This window comes from Echinops telfairi, unplaced genomic scaffold, assembly GCF_000313985.2.
Source record: "Echinops telfairi isolate 266 unplaced genomic scaffold, ASM31398v2 ScPeMD7_7400;HRSCAF=8409, whole genome shotgun sequence".
Taxonomy (NCBI): Eukaryota; Metazoa; Chordata; class Mammalia; order Afrosoricida; family Tenrecidae; genus Echinops; species Echinops telfairi.
In genome coordinates this window covers 6,305,278-6,322,341 of record NW_022111300.1, presented here as the reverse complement: position 1 = coordinate 6,322,341, position 17,064 = coordinate 6,305,278, and the positions used below count along the sequence as shown (strand labels likewise).

Below are 17,064 nucleotides of genomic sequence, written 5' to 3'. Positions count from 1 at the left end.
GATTCTTCTGGTTATCCACCCAATAGAAATTAAAACATGTCTACACAAACATTAATAGATATATTCACAATAACCAAGAAGTGGAAACAAGTGAAATGTCCATCATCTGGTCCATCACCTGGTGCATACAGTATAAATATGGTGCATCTGGATACTATACAACACTGACCCTTAATAGAGGAATGCAGTACTGATACACACTACAACATTTAATAATCCATTACATTATACTAAATTAAGTAGTCACAAAGGCTAAACATTATACTATTATTTCCATCTATCTATACAGTCCAGAATAGGAAAATCTCAAGACCAAAATGTCCATCTACAGTTGCTTAGCACTTAGGGGTGAGGGTCAAAGGTAGTGGTAAATGGACTTTTGTTAATGGCTGACAACCCTGTGACTGTATTAGACAGTGAATTATACACATCAAATGAGTAGATTACATGTTATGCAAACTGTATTTTAATAACGCTGCTTTAAAAAGCAATCTAAAATCAGTGGTGAGGAAGTTGTAGGAGGTCTGGTAGGACGTGATCAAGGGTAATGTAACCAAGAGGAATTACTGAAACCCAAACGAAGACTGAGCATAATAGTGGGACAAGAGGAAAGTCAAAGGAAATAGAGGAAAGAGCTAGGAGGCAAAGGGCATTTAGAAGTCTAAATAAAGGCATGTATATGTATAAATATATTTATATACGAGGATGGGGAAATAGATCTATGTGCCTATATTTATAGGTTTAGTATTAAGGAAGCAGATGGACATTGGGCCTCCACTCAAGTACTCCCTCAATGCAGGAATACTTTGTTCTATTAAACTGGCATTCTATGATGCTCACCTTCCTGACACAATTGATGAAGACAAAGCGGGTGAATAAGCAAATGTGGTGAAGAAAGCTGATGGTGCCCGGCTATCAAAAGATATAGCATCTGGGGTCTTAAAGGCTTGAAGGTAAACAAGTGGCCATCTAGCTCAGAAGCAACAAAGCCCACATGGAAGAAGCACACCAGCCTGTGTGATCACAAGGTGCTGAAGGGATCAGTTATCAGGTATCAAAGAACAAAAAATTGTATCATTGTGTGCTCACCTCCATGACACGATCACTGAAGACAAATGGGTGCATAAGCAAATGTGGTGAAGAAAGGTGATAGTGCTTGGCTATCAAAAGACAGTGTCTGAGGTCTTAAAGGCTTGAAGGTAAACAAGCGGCCATCTAGCTAAGAAGCAATGAAGCCCACAAGGAAGAAGCACACCAGCCTGTGCAATCACGAGGTGTCAAAGGGTTCAGGTATCAGGCATCATCAGAACAAAAAATCTTACCATAGTGAATGAGGAGGGGAGTATGGAGTGCAGACCCAAAGCCACTGGACATCCCCTTACAGAAGGGTCTCAGGGAGGAGATGAGCCAGTCAGGACGCGATGTAGCAACGCTTAAACATATAACTTTCCTCTACTTCCTAAATGGTGCCCCCCTCCCCCACCCCCACTATCATGATCCCAATTCTACCTTACAAATACGGCTAGACCAGAGGATGTACACTGGTACAGATGGGAACTGGAAACACAGGGAATCCAGGGCGTATGATCCCTTCAGGACCAGTGATGTGAGTGATGATCCTGGGAGGGTAGGTTGGAAAGGGGGAACCAATTACAAGGATCTACATGTGACCTCCTCCCTGGGGGACAGACAACAGAAAAGTGGGTGAAGGGAGACATTGGACAGGGCAAGATATGACAAAATAATAATTCATAAATTATCAAGGGTTCGTGAGGGAGAGGGGAGTGGGGAGGGAGGAGAAAAAATGAGGACCTGATGCCAGGGGCTTAAGTGGAGAGCAAATGATTTGAGAATGATGAGGGCAATGCATGTACAAATGTGCTAAAAAAAAAAGCCAGAGTGGAGAATAGATTTTTTTAAAAAGAAGCTTCGTCGTGGAGAGCAAATGTTTTGAAAATTATGGTTGATGTATGTATGGATTGTGATAAGAGTTGTATGAGCCCCCAATAAAATGATTTAAAAAAAATAAAATCTAGAAAAATACAATTGCCAGTGAAATTATTCAGATTCTCTTATTCCATATAACAAAAAACATAAAATTGTCTATTTATATAACACACATAATCTGAATAGCACAGTTTTGTTTCATGAAATAGAAAATGATTTGTTAAAAACATTAATTAGAAAAAAACAAGCAGCCCTGGTGGCACTGTCATCTAAGTGTTGGACTACTGATCACAAGGGGGGTGGTTCAAACCTACTAGTTGCTCCTTAGGAGAATAAGGCTATCCGCTCCCAAAAAGGTTTATAGCATCTGAAACCCTACATACCAAACCAAACCCACTCCCATCGGGTCAATGACAACTCACAGCGACCCTATAGGACAGCGCAGAAGAGCCCTGACAGTTTCCAAGATCGTAACTCTTTACGAGAATAGAAAGTCCGTCTTTCTCCCGAGGAGTAGCTGGTGGTTTGGAACTGTTGACTTTGCAGTTAGCAGCCCAATGTGTAATCACTACACCACCAGGGATCCTGAAACCCTACACATAAGGTTGCTATAAATTGTGATTTATTCAGTAGTAGTGGCTTTAAAATATATATATATATAAAATCAGCACTCAAAGCCACTTTTGCCTTGAGGACATCTGCCAAACAAGAGAAACCAATTGTACAATTGAGCTGTTTTGGATATCTAGAGCTAGGGTGATAAAATAAACATCTGTTAAGAGTAGGGTTGCAAAACCGGTTATTACAGTTGTCATCAATAGGCTGTACACTGATAAAAAGCAGAATTGGCAAAAGTTGTAAGATAGATACAATGACAATGACAAAGAGGGCTGGAGAGCGTAGCTGCTGAGAATGCTTCGGGGATTTGGTTCTTTAGCTTGGATGTTTAGGGTCATAATTTCAAGGAGCATCCCAGCTAGCTCGCCCAATAAACTTACTACTTTCATTCTCCTTTTTAATTTGTTGCCTAATACCTAGGGTCTTAAAGGCTACAAGTGCCCATCTAGGGGACAACAATTGGCCTCTAGTCACATGGAGTGACAGAGGAAAAGTAGCAGGAGAAAATGTAAGGTGTGGTTAATTGCTCCCAAGTTGTCTCCTTTGCTCAAGACTATAAAAACTAGATAGTGCCTGGCTATCATTACCGAACATTTTGACCAAAAACTATTACTGCAGAATCCTGATCAAAGGGGGGAAATGCACAACAGAATTTCAGACTATCAGAGAACGCAGATATCTAGAGCCATGTAGAATGGATAAACTCCTGAAACCATTGTTTTAAACTTTCAAATAGTTCTCAGACGTCTTCTTAAAACCAAACAATAGTTTAGCTTTAGAAGTAAAGGATGTCGGCCTTAACCATTATGTTCTTTTAAGATCTACTCATGTGGAATCAAAGTGACAATAGTAACCCCAGCGGACAGTGACTTTATGTTAATGTGTGAGGAACAGCTCAGAAAAGGAGGGTCAGGATTGTACAGCTTGAATATTCTTATCAATGACATTGAATCCTCCATGTAGAAACGGTTGAATTGTTGTACGCTTTGCTGCTGTGTATAGTTGCTAAGAACAGCAGTAAAAGAATAAAGACAATGACTTGGTTTCAGGATTCCCTATATTCCATACACCTATATAATAATAATAATTTTTACAATTTAATTTTTGTTGGTTTCATTTTGAGACATATATTTAACAAGTAAAAAAGCCACCACCCCCTCTCCAGGGGGTCAAACAACAGAAACTGTGGGGGAAAGGAAACAGCAGTGGGTGTAAGATATGAAAATAATAATTTATCAATGTATCACGAGGGTGGGGTGGGGAAGGAGGAAAAAAAGAGGAGCTGATACCAAGGGCTCAATAGAAAGTAAAGGTCTAGAAAATAATGATGGCAACATATGTACAAATATGCTTGATACAACATGGATTGCAGTAAGAGCTGTAAAAGCCCCAATAAATTATCTTTTTTTTTTCTTTTTCTTTTTTTAAACATTTTATTAGGGGCTCATAAAACTGTTATCGCAATCCATACACACATCAATTGTGTAAAGCGCATTTGTACATCATACTCAAAACATTTTCTCTCCACCCAAACCCCCGACATCAGGTCCTCATAATAAATGATCTTTAAAAAAAAGGAAAAAAGAAATAAAATGGCCAATTTATTATTTTATTTCTATTATTTTTCTCGTTATCATAATGACAGATTCTAATCTACGAAAACTGGAGGCAATTTTCCTGCAAAGCATTTATTGTATAAAAGCTTACCTGATTTTTCAGATAAAGGGAAAAGCCTGGCCAAAAAGAGTTGAATTCGTCCACAGAAGACTGTATTCTGGGATTTGGATAATCTTCTAAGGAGATCTAGCAATACACAAGATGAAGGTTACACAGAAAAGCTCCCTTCATGTTTATTAGAAGTGTACTTAAGCTTCTTAACCAGTTTATCAAGCAGTTCACAAAACCGGGGTGGGAACCAGTCCCAAAAATGAATTTAAAAATTGGAACCAAAAAAGCTCAGCATGGGCGGGTAAACTTTAATAAACTATTCCGTTTTTGGTTTGGTAATTTTATGGACAGAATAGAATGAGCTAAATTTAAAGTATGTAATCAGTATTTTAAAAGACTGTCAATGAAGGTAAGTAACCTAGTTTAAAAATTTTATCATGGCATTTAATGCCCCACCCCTGCCGAACAGTTACATTTAAAAAGCCAATCACTTACCATTACACATCCGTAGTAAATAATTTTTACCCGCAGAATAGAAAGTGTTCTGAAATGCAAAAAGAAATTACAGTTGTTCAAAAGTCACAGGAAGTAAAATATTAACAATCTACTATGCTACTTTCACTTTACTAAAGCTACTATTATTTTCAATAAGATAAATATACTAAAAAATACTATTGCTCAAAAGTTGTACACTCTTTAATAAGTTACAGGAAGTAAAATATTAACAATCTACTATGCTACTTTCAGTTTACTAAAGCAACTATTATTTTCAATAAAATAAATATACTTTCGGATAGACGAGGGGGCACCTAAAAAAAACACACAGAAAGAAACCTTGGCTGGGTGGAGCTTTCATAATCGCACTCCCCCACCCCCACCCCCACACACACACCCCTCAGGTGAGCATAAAGCAACTCTTAGTGCACCTAGGGGTATCACCTGGGAAGGTTCTCTCTAGTCACAGTGAACTTTTTCGTAAAAGCAGTTTTGCTCTAACCTCATTTTTTGTGATGGCCAATTTAAGAGAACATCGTGTGGCTGTGAAATTTTGTTTCCTCCTTGGGAAAAATGCCATAGAAACTGTTGTGATGTTGAACACAGCTTACAAGCACAGAACTGTGGGAAAAACTCAAGTGTATGAGTGGTTTTCTTGTTTCAAAAAAGGTGAGATGTCAATTGATGACAAATCTCTTTCTGAACATCCAGTCAACTTCCCGAACTGATGAAAATATCGACAAAATCTGTGTACTCGTGCTCGAAAACCAGCAAAAAAACAATGAAGAGATGGGGAAGTTATCTAGACTATCTTGGAGCTAGGTTCACCAAATTTTAAAGGAAGATTTGCAATTGAGAAGGATCGCTGCAAAATTTGTGCCTTAGGTTCTGACCGACCAGGAAAAAAGAGTGTTGCAGTGGAAACATGCAGTGCTTCGACCCAGATTTCCCCCCAGGGTCATAAATGGTGACAAGACATGGTGCTTTTCATATGAGCCTGAAAGCAAACATCAATCAAGCAATCAATCCATCAACCAATGGTAGACACCATTGTCACCTAGTCCCCCAAAAGCTTGTCAAGTGAAATCAAAGACCAATGCTCATTTGTTTTTGTGATGTGAGGGGGATGGTACATTTGGAGTTTGTTCCATCAGGTCAGACTGTTACATCAAGCTTTCTAGTTAGAGGTTCTGAAAAGACTGAGTAACAGTGAGCAACAAAAAGGCCTGATTTGGGACTGGTTTTGCTACCACAATCCACCTGCTCATGCAGCCATCTCAGTGTACCACTTTTTGACAAAACACAGCAAGCCTCTCTTGCCCCACACACTTTACTCAGCGGACCTCCCTCTGTGCAACTTTTGTTTGTTTCTGTGAATGCAGAAGGACATGAAAGGACAGTGATTTGAATATGTAAAAGAGGTGAAAAGAAAAAGGAGGCAGGTGCTGTCAGCCATCCAAACAGATGAGTGAAAAATGGCTCCAAGAAAGGAAACGCAGATTTAACAAATGTCTTTAGTGTAACGGAGAGTTGCTTTTATGGTGATAAGGTTGTTTTGTAAAAAAATTTAAATACATAGTTTTGGGTAGGGTTCTGGGTTGTTGGTACCCCCTTGTATGAAATGGCTAAATACAATACTAAGTAACTGTTTAGAACCCGTGACACAGCATTTTCAAGTTTTTCTTCACACATGCCTCTTACTTGGCTCCCCAAGAGCAGAGAATGTAATTCTTTCACAGAACTATAACTCTACAAAATGATAATGATAGCAGAGATAAATGAGCAGACTTACTGATTTCCAAGTAGCAACATTTTTTTCCACAAAAGTGAATATTGTGTCACACTGATCCAAAGGAAGACAATCCAAAACATCTCCCAGCAGCACGAAAGGTGTAGACGCAGTGCAGATACCTTCAGGGGGAGCACAAGCCAGGCACAATGTTTAAACAACGTGTAGTACAATAACCTACACAAATAAAGATATCTTGATCGGTACTTATTCATTCATAACAAGGCCTTATAAGGTCAAGAAATGGAGGAAACCTAACAGTCCAAAAATGGGACATGCTCACATAATTTTGGCATGATGAAGATGATAATTCTTGGTAACACTGCTAGAGCATTTACTATATGTCAGGTACACTAGGTGCTTTACGGATACTAGCACATTTCATTCTTATAATCCTAAGAAGTAAATATGATTACCAACCCCATTTTATAGAGCGGGAAGGCTGAGATACAGAGAGGTTAAATAACTTGCCCAAGATCACAGAGCCAGTAAATGGTAGAGCTGGGATACGAACCCAGGCAGTCTGGCTCCACAGTCTGTTTTCTTCACCACTAAGCTATTCAAAAGAATATAATGCAGCCAATTAAAAACGATGGTTATGATGACTATAATAACTTGGAAAAATGCTTATGATATAATAAGTGAAATAGGCAGGATTCAAGACTATATGTATACTATGGTTATAACAGTAAAAAAATTAAAGCCTGGATACACTAAAACCATGTACCAAAATGGATGGTGTTTTTGAGGCTAAGGAATTATGACTAGCAGTTTCCCCTTTTTCATTTCCAAATGTTCTATAATGCTGCTAAATTATCTGTGATTCAAAGAGATTATCTTCAAAAATGCTAACAAAAAGGCTTGATACTGAGTCTAAGTATGAATAAGCATTCAAAATCACAGTATTTTCGGGGGTGAGGGGATTAACAAAGGAGAAAGTAAGTACTGTTTAGCAGTGTTAAATCAATGTCAACGAAAAGCAGATTTTTTTCCCTTAAGAAAATGTCATTTAGACTAAACAGTCTTTTTCTCTTAATTTTCCTTCTATTTTGAGCCAATATTAACTTGTTATGAGTTTAATAAAGTGACCACTTAAGCAGGGTATGTAAAAAACTACCTCGGGACATTGTAAGCCCCGAACCCTACTAAGAGCATGTCCAGAAATAAGTCCTATTTCCAGTTCTGCTCACACTGGGACGGGGTTGTTACACTGGAGGCATACTACCTAGGAACAAGGGGCAACACTAGGGCAGCAGCTGCCAACTCAAGACAAGGGAAATTTTACGATCATCCTAAGTGTCTAACAAAAGAATGGAGCAGTGAGCTCCCATCAATGGGCATGTTTCTGCAGAGACTGGACAGCGGCCTTCCAAGATCCTGCAAAGCAGAGTAGGCTAAGTTCCCCAACCTTTCCACTTCCAGTCACTCCACCAACCTCTCTGCTTCGCCTGAACTGTGGCCACAGACAGCTCCTTCAGTTCTCTAACAGCTTGCCATAGTCACACTTCCATGGCTTTATTTACAACGTGCGTCTACCTACATTATCCTCATCTTCGTCATTCTGTGCGGTCTGACTACCTCACGTTTCGAAGCACAGAGTAAATGTCACCTCCTCTGAAACTCCTGACACCTTTGGGCAGGTCAACCCTAATTCTGTCATAGCCCTTGCCACAGCTCACGGTTCACCTCTGTAGTCTGCACTATGAGCTTTCCAAGGAGAAGCATCATTAGATAGCTTATTCAGTAACATGCCTGACACTGAATAGAAGCTCAATTATTTGCCAAGATGAATTTAACAAAATATCATGTCGCACACATCAACAGTATAATTTGTTACAAAGGAATTTTCCCCCCTCAAACTGAAATTTTTTTAAAAATGTAAAGTGTTTATATAGTTTATAATTCATCATCTTTCTCAAAGTAAAACTTCTAAACATAGACTACAATTTTTAAGTGTTCAGAAAAGTACCACTCTCTATTTTTGTTTGTTCATTTAATGGTACATATCAGAGGAGTTATGGCATTAAGGGTCACTCTCTTGAAGTTGTGTTGTTTTATGTTTTCTGGTATATGACACCCAGGTTTGATGACCCTATAGGGACAGCAAGTAGAATAAGGGTTTCGGGTTGGGGTAGAGGCGGGCACAGTGGTGTTGGTAGGGAGGTAAAAGGGAGATGCTATCAAGATGTCCAGGAAGGAAAAGAATGCTTGGAAACTGTGGTAGCAATTGTACAATACTGTTTGATGCCACTGAATTATGGAATGATATGACTTAAGTTAACTCCCAGTTAATAATATATTTTTCTTTAATCTGGAAAAGAAAAACAAAAAACCTACCAGTCTACAGGAGTAATGTATCAAGTCGATGAATAAAACAAGCACACCCCAGCAAACTCGCAGAAATTGGGCCTGGAACTCCATAGTGTGGAACTCATTTAAATGTGTTTAATGAATGAAGGGATAAGCAGAACTTATGAACTATGTTCATGTGCACAAACTAGCTTGCTGCCATCCCTGAAGGCCACTTTTACCTCTGTGCCCTAGTTTCTGTAGGAATATGTAATAAAGTAAAACAATATGTAAATAGTACTGTACAGTTGAAAAGACATTTTTCACACAAACGTAATTCATTGGGACAGCTTCATGGCAAAGCTGGAAGTCAGGCAAAACTTGAAAAATGAGCCAATGAGTCTCTCAATCCAACTAGCTAGTGATGGTGAACTATCTTTTCATTTCTTCATTCTGGCAAATATTTAATGAGCTCTTGCTATGTTTTAGGCACTGTGAACTCACTGAAGGCCTTGTTTATTTCAAGTGTCTTGAAGTGATCCTATTCCCTTTGCCCCTTGCAACCAATCAATCCCTAACTAGTCTTTCTGTTAGCAGTCTCTCCCAATTCAGCTCTCCTTCCATAGCTCTTTGACACGGCAAACAACAGGACTCTAAGCAGCCTTTCCTGCTTCATTCCTCACCCCACTCACCTTCTTTCCCTCCTACTCCACCACAGTTCTCTGGCCTGGCTGAACTTTGCCTTTACAATGTCATTGCCTTCCCGATGAGCTGTCTGATACGCTCATCATCTCCTTTGTCCTGGCTCTTGTGTTTAGAAGAGTCACTTCACTTTATTCTCCCTGAACATTTAATACCCATTAAACACAGTACTTACACCACATAGTAAGTAGTCCATTTATACATGTTTCCTCTATTTGTCATTAGCTCCTTACAGGCCTGTTTTATTCACTACTGAATCTCCAAGCCCTACCTCAGTACCAGGCACATAGTAGATGCTCAATAATATTTTAACAACTGAACAAAAAACAGAAAACAAAGGCTGTGTCAAAATGTGCGCTGCATAATACCCCAAACACGTGCCCAATGCTGTCGAGTTGATTACAACTCATAGCAAAACCATAGGACAGGGTAGAACTGCCCTACCTTATAGGGTTTCTAGAGCTATAAAGCTTTATGGAAGTAGATAACTACATCTTTCTCTCGAGGATTCAAAGTAAGTCAGGTTAGACCAGACGTTGGACTCAATGACCTCTAAAGACCCACAGGTGGAAAGTTGCCGACCTTATGGTTGGCTGGCAAGTGCTTTAATTACTGCACCACCGGGGTCCCTTATTGCACAATAGAGAAATCAGTATGAGCTCAATTCATTGGGGCAGCTTCATGGCACAGTTGGGAGTCAGGTGGAACTTGAGCAATGATCAAATCAGACAGAGAGAGAGATGGGGAAAAGGAATTTTAAATAAAGCGTGGCATGTCCAAAATAACTTCTAAAAAAGCCCACGACAATAACAACAAAACCACACTTACCTTCAGTTACGCCCCCAATAGCAAGAGAAATAATAGCTAGAACGTTTTCACACGATGAATGGTTTATCTACCAACAAAGGAGAAAATAATTTAGGAACAAGAGTTCCGACTTGTAACAATAAAAACAAACCCTTTGACATGAAATTTGACTATCATAAATAAAGAATAAACATTTCTTATAAGATAAAATTCCTTTCTAAGAGAAAAGTTATAGAAATAAACCATTAACCACAAATTAACAAGAAATGGCGACTCATTCAAAATCCAATGGCTTCGGGCAATCAAGCACATTCAGGCCTATCAGCTAATCAAGTACAGTGAATCTGTAACTGATCAATGTTACAGGACAAAGGTTGGGCCAGGAAAATTCAATGTACTAGTGCATCGATTATGTCTGAGATCGGGTTTTAGTAGAAGGGAGGTGGTGTTTAGTTTTTATAATAATAATAAAGAACATTTACTCAATGTTCATTAAATGTTGCTTTACAAAACAACCCAGAAAGAATTGGCACTATTCTCTCTCACCAATGAAATAGAGACGCAGGAAAGCAAAGCCACCTGTCCAATGCCCCCTAGTGGGTCCAAGAGAGAGGGAAATTTTATGATGGCCATTCAAAGAGGATCTAGCTTTTCAGGACCCTTTCCTTTCCTGACACTTTGCCTGTCCTTTCATTCAGCTGTCCCATCAGTGGTAAATACATTTGGATCCTCAATGACTGTTATTTCCTACTCACAGCAGTCTCATGTTTCAGAATGGAACTGTACTCCAATGGGTTTCCACGGCTGGGTTCTTTCGGCAGACTGCCAAGCCTTTCAGCTGGTAGTTTAGCTGTAGCCACTTCTGGCACCCAGAGGAGTTATTGAGGATCGATAGGGCTAGTTATTTTTAGTTGCTGAGAAGGAAAATGTCATAGGAAAATGAGGGCATGGAAACCCAGGTCCCACATTGAGCAGCTTTGGGCTAGAGCATTTATACCACTATATACCACCCTTTACATAAAATATAAAGAAAACCCAACTCCAGTCTCTACTTCTTAATCAGTAAGACATGACACACTTCTTTTATACTCATTTGGAAAGGGCTCTTCCTTATAAACCAAATTCTTAAATGGCATTTTTGCTATCAAAATCCTTATTATACAACTCCTATACTGAAGCTAAGGGTCATGTTGGCACAGTGGTCATGTGTCGGGCTGCTAATAGCAAGATCGGCAGTCAGAAACCACCCGTGTGCTCTGCAGGAGGAAGATGACGCTTTCTGTTGCTGTCAAGAGTTGCAGTCTTGGAGACCCACAGGACAGGCCCACCCTGTCCTATCGGGTCACTACGAGTCAGCATTGACTCGACGGCAGTGAGCTTTCAATACTACCTATGATCAAGTCCACTGTCACAAATTTTGCAAGCTCACTTTATAAAAATAATCATGTTTCAATACTCATCCTACCATTAAAAGGAAAGTCTGAAAATAACAGATTAGTAGTTTGCCAATGAAATTTTAACTACGAATAAAAGAAAAACAAACTTACAATTTCTTCTTCTAGAACACCTCTGAAAGCTTGATCAAGAGTACATTTTTTTTCATTTTCGCTATTAAAAAGAAAAACTTCAGTTTTTAACCAGCTCAGAGTAAGTTTAACGATTTAGGCAAGCATTTTTCATGAGAATTAATTCCTTACCTGCCAGGTAACTGGGTGAAGGTATTCAACAATGGCTTGATATTTTTGTTGTTCAAGGCTTCTCTGGTAGACTTCTAGAAAAATTAAAATGGCAAATAAGTGGCAAGATTTTGCCACTATTTACTAAAAACCATATCATTATCAGTAAACCTTATTATGTCTTTCTTCACTAAAAAAAGCTATACCTGGGAAAATTTACCTCTTTCTTAGTGATTCCTATTCCAAATGCCACCAACTGACACAGCTTCCCCTCACTATAAACCAGGTACAGGTGTCCTGGCTAACTTTCTCAGTCTAGGTTTCCCTTCGCCATCACAGCCATGTTGAGGTTAGATGGGATAGAGTGAGTTTTCTCCCACGGCAACTCTGTACAACAGAAGCAATGTCTAAACCTGTACCATTCTCACAATCAATGTCATCCTTGAGCCCACTGTTGCAACCACTGCGTCAAATCCATCTTGTTAAGGGTCTTTTTCCCCGTTAACCTTGTACCTTACTAAGCATAGTGTCCTTTTCCAGGGACTGGTCTCTTCTGATAACAAGTATATTAAAGTTTTATTATCCTAATTTCTGAGGTGCACTCCAGCAGTACTTCTTTCAAGACAGGTAAGTTTATTCTTCTAGTAGTCCATAGTACTTTTCAGTATTCTTTGCCAACCCACAGTTCAAATGCATCAATTATTCTACAATCTTCCTTATTCATCTCTAGCCTTAATATGCATGGGACAATTGGAAATACGGCTTGGGTCAAACACACCTTAGTCCAAAAAGCAACTCTATAAAGAGGCTTTCTTTGTGCAGCAGATTTTCCCAATGCAACAAACACACTGTTGGATTTCTTATCTGGTATTCCCAAGAGTGTTAACTATGGGTCCAAGTAAAAGAATCCTTAAGGTCAGTTTTTTCCCTCCATTTATCATGATGCTGTCTGTTGGTCCAGCTGTGAGCGTTTTTGTTTTCTTGGTGTAGTGGTTACACATCAGACTGCTAACCATAAGGTTAGTAGGTTTGAAACTACCAGCCACTCTTCGGGAGAAAGACTAAGCTTTTGACTCCCGTAAAGAGTAGTCTCAGAAACCCACAGGGGCAGTTCTACCCTGACCTGTTGGGTTGCAATAAGGTTTTCAAGTTGATTCACATCTTGAAAACCGTGGGGGGTTTGGGGTTTGTTTACCTAGATAACCCACACTACACTCATCATAATATTCTGCCTGTATTCTTATTTTTTTTAAAATCTCCAAAGGGCTACCTTTTGGCTTTGAATTTTCGTACTTCTCTCTCAAAGTCCTTGATGTTTTCGCACTCAATCTGCCCAGTTTTATTTCCCACTACTCTCTAACACATACTCTCCACTAATTTCTAATCATTTTCATCATCTATGAAGTTCATAATGTATCACACGCATCGTGTTCACATCCACATTCTCATTTGCTCATCCAAATTCTATACATTTTTCAAGACTCCTATCAAGTCTTATCTCCTTTTTAAGATATTCAAAATGTAATGACATTATGAAGCAAAATCATTCAGTGGAAATTCACATACACTTGGAAAGTAACTGTACTAGATGATTTCAGAAATGAGTTAGATGTATACTGGAAATGCCCATTACTGGCTCTGCACCCAATATACTGTTTTAGCTTGGCATGTCCCTTACCTTCTCTGTGCTTCACTTTCCTCATCAGTAAAAAAAGAGGGCTGCCTTACATCTTTACTACCACCAGCAGCAGTGGCTTCACCTGGAAACTTGCTAGAAATACTGACTCTCAGCTGCCACTCCACATCTGAAACAGAACCTGCATTTAACAAGGTGTAAGCAGGTGATTTAGCTCCATATTAATGCTTGAGAAGCACTGGACCAGATGAAATCAAATGAAATGGTCTCTCAAGGCTACAAATGGTCTTGCATATTCCTAAAGTTAGAAAAATCAGCAAAGAAAATTACTAACTTTTTGTTTGTTTCATTTCTATCTCATACATGAGGGTAAGTAAAGAAGTATTACTATAAAATGATACCAACCTTTATTATTAAACAAAAATATCAAAGTATGAAGTTGTTTCTTCACATAGTCTCCATCTAGGTCTATATACTTCTGAAAGTAGTATCTCCATTCCTTTAACTCTGCCCCAAAGATTTCTATGCTCTTTAATGTTTACCACCTCAAAACAGCAGGTTGAGTATCTTTGAGGGCCTCAATCGTGTTTTTGAGTTTACTGAACAAAATGTAATTTGGAGGGAAAAGAACAGAGCTGTAGGATGGATGGGGTAAGATTTCCCAATGAAATTCTCATGGGACAACCCTTGGTACTCAGGAATATTGATTTGATGGGAAAAAATTGCTTGACACAACTTTCAAGGACTTTTTCTCACCAATGTGTTTGTTTTCTTAAAAATGTCTTCATAAAAAGTTCTTGTGATGTTCCTGTATCCTTCAAGAAAACCTACCAAGCTTGTCCCTTTTTAATAAAAACCAAAAAGCAGTTATTACAATCTTCTGAGCTCAGTTCTCTGCCTTGAATTTAACTGAACCATTTTTTGAAGGCATCAAAGTGTATCCACTGAGGCATCCACTAATGGCAGAAATGTGTTTAAACATGTTTCGTGTTTAAACATGTGTCCTTCTACGAACTAGACCCCTATTAACAATACTTTCTGACGTACCCTTTTAATAAACTCATTCACTACCATCAAATTGATGCCAACTCAGCAACTATAGGGCAGAGTAGTACCTGGCCCTTTGGACATCTGAGACTTTTAAGTCTTTCCAATAATGTAACTCTGTACGGGAGCCCGGTCTTTCTCCCGTGTAGCAGCTAGTGGTTTTAAATGACTGACTTTGCAGATTGCAGCCCAACAAGTAACTATGGTTTCTCGCAGAGAGGCTGGTGGTTTCAAACTTCTGACCTAACAGCACAAAATGCTTAAGTAGCCATCAGGGCCATACCCTTCCAGCATAACATAATATAACCTAGCAATCTAAATACAGCCTACAATGCTACAATAAGAGTGAAATGAGCTAACATGAAAGTGTTCTGAAAGGTGTTTCCCAAACGCCCAAACGACCTTTCTCCAATGTGCAAGAATACAGCGACATCTGCCAACTCTTCCCAAGCGAATTTGCTGGCCGTTTTCCCACATACGGCCCCTTCACCCATTTATGAATCTTGAGATACCGGGGGTTAAGGAGTGGCAGCTTTGATGCCACGGCAAGGGCCGATTCCTTGGACTGTACCACTCGCGCCCGCCGCTTCGGCAGCTCCCCCTTCCAGGTCTGGAGACACCTGCCCGTTTACCTAACACTGCAGTGGGGCTCCACTGGACGAGACCGGATGTCGCCTCCGGGCGAGACCTCCATTCAGCGCCCCGCGAGGTTCCGAGGGTCCGGGGACCGGCCCACAGGGAGGCAGGGGTGGATGCAAAGGACGCGCGAAAGAGCCAGGTAGAGCACCCCTCCCAGTCGCGGACGGGGCCGGGAGCAGACGCCGAGGCGCACCCACCTCTGTTCCCGTTTTCCCTCCGGGGAAAATTCTAGTAATTTGAGGGAGAGCAAGGCAAAGCATAGCCCTGGCTCAGGCCCGAACCTTCCCACCTCCCAAGCTCACCGTGAGCCGCTTCCGCGCTTCTGGCAAACTGAAGAGCGGCGGCGTCGGAGACATCTTCTCGGCTGCGCGTGCCCGCCACTGCGCTGCGGCGCCGGTCGATGACGTCAGGCCGGAGCAGCGAGTTGGCCGCTCCGGGCGGCTAGAGCGGCCCGTGGCGGTAGGACGGGGAAGTAGTTAAGCGCTTCGGAGGCAAGTGATGTGGGGTGCTGGCTGCAGGGCCGAGTCACCCTAGTCGAACCTCATTCGGGCTCAGTGATGGCACTCAGGTTTGGAGGCCGTGGGCGGCATCGTCCTGCCAATCCGCCGCTGCTGCGCGGGGACAGTGCCAGTCGCGATTCGGCGTCGCGGTGGTCTTCCTGGCCCGGGAGGCTGGGTGGACCCAGGCCGCGCTGTGGAGCGCGTGGGGAGGTGGCCGCTGTTTGGAGCCGCGCGGGAAGGTAACCGCGGTCGGAGAATGCAAGGTGGTTAGGGGACAAAGCACACCCTGGAGGAAGTGTTGGCCGTGGTGGCGACTATCGAACTGGTCATCACGCTGGAAGGACTGGAGTCGTAACGGGCTCTCGATTTTTGAATTTTAGCCGTGTAAAGTGAACTACCTGGTCCACCGGGCAGGTGAACAAGTCGCATGAGGTCATCCAAACGCGGCTTATAAATTGGTATGGTGATAGTATTATTTGTTACTAATATAATGACTCCGAATCCGTTGCGGTTGCGGATTGCTGCGCTAAGAAGACGGGCAGTGCCGGCAGTAGATTGGAGAATGGCGGGCTCTGCTTTCAGCCCCGGGGCGGCCCTTGCCAGTCGGCTGAAGGATTCCTTCCTTTGCTGCTTCTCCCTGGAGGACGTGGTGGCATGATCAAACGCTTGCCTAGGGTTATGCAGTGGGCACCGACCCAAACGCGGGCAACTATTCCCCCCTTCTCTTTTCAGCGTGTATCTAAAGGGAGAAAGCTGGCCCTGTTGTACTTTGCTTGTTCGTTTACATCCAACAGGAATTTAGGAAGCTAACACAAAGATAATTTGCATAGATTTGTCAACAAAATAAGGATTATGAACAATGATGGCTGCCTGTACCATTGCAGCTTATTTTTTGAACCAACAGAATTCTCATTCAGGTTTTACTACATAGCTTTATTTTCCAAATTGCCCCCCCACCAAAAAAAAAAGTTAAAAAATACACTTCATTAATTTGTGTAACTGATGAGATGTAATTATTGTCGTGGAACATAACAGAACTCTAATAAATAAAATTACTTTTTACCAAAAATTCAAACAGAACTGGAGTTTAATTGCAAAGGGTATTTGGATGCAGAACAGCCAGTTAAGTGTTCTATTTTGGCCAGGCTGGTTGCCCAGAACAATTCATTCTTATATTAGGGGCCTACTTTGCCATCTGGATACCATTTGGATAAGAGCCCATCTACAGAAAGAGAAAGTAATACATAGAAA

At 40.8% G+C, this 17,064-nt stretch overlaps 1 protein-coding gene across 1 annotated transcript in view; it reads right to left on the bottom strand.

The window, feature by feature from the left end:
- Positions 1–15,694, bottom strand: part of THOC1 (THO complex 1) — a 59,201-nt gene extending 43,507 nt beyond the window's left edge. Inside the window, exons 1-7 of the mRNA XM_045296218.1 lie at positions 15,616–15,694; positions 12,013–12,086; positions 11,863–11,923; positions 10,337–10,403; positions 6,521–6,639; positions 4,729–4,777; positions 4,273–4,368 (exon numbers count right to left, since the gene is read on the bottom strand). Coding sequence (XP_045152153.1) covers positions 4,273–4,368; positions 4,729–4,777; positions 6,521–6,639; positions 10,337–10,403; positions 11,863–11,923; positions 12,013–12,086; positions 15,616–15,669 — 520 coding nt within the window. The 5' untranslated portion in view covers positions 15,670–15,694. The remainder of the gene's footprint in view (positions 1–4,272; positions 4,369–4,728; positions 4,778–6,520; positions 6,640–10,336; positions 10,404–11,862; positions 11,924–12,012; positions 12,087–15,615) is intronic.
- Positions 15,695–17,064: the final 1,370 nt, after the last annotated feature.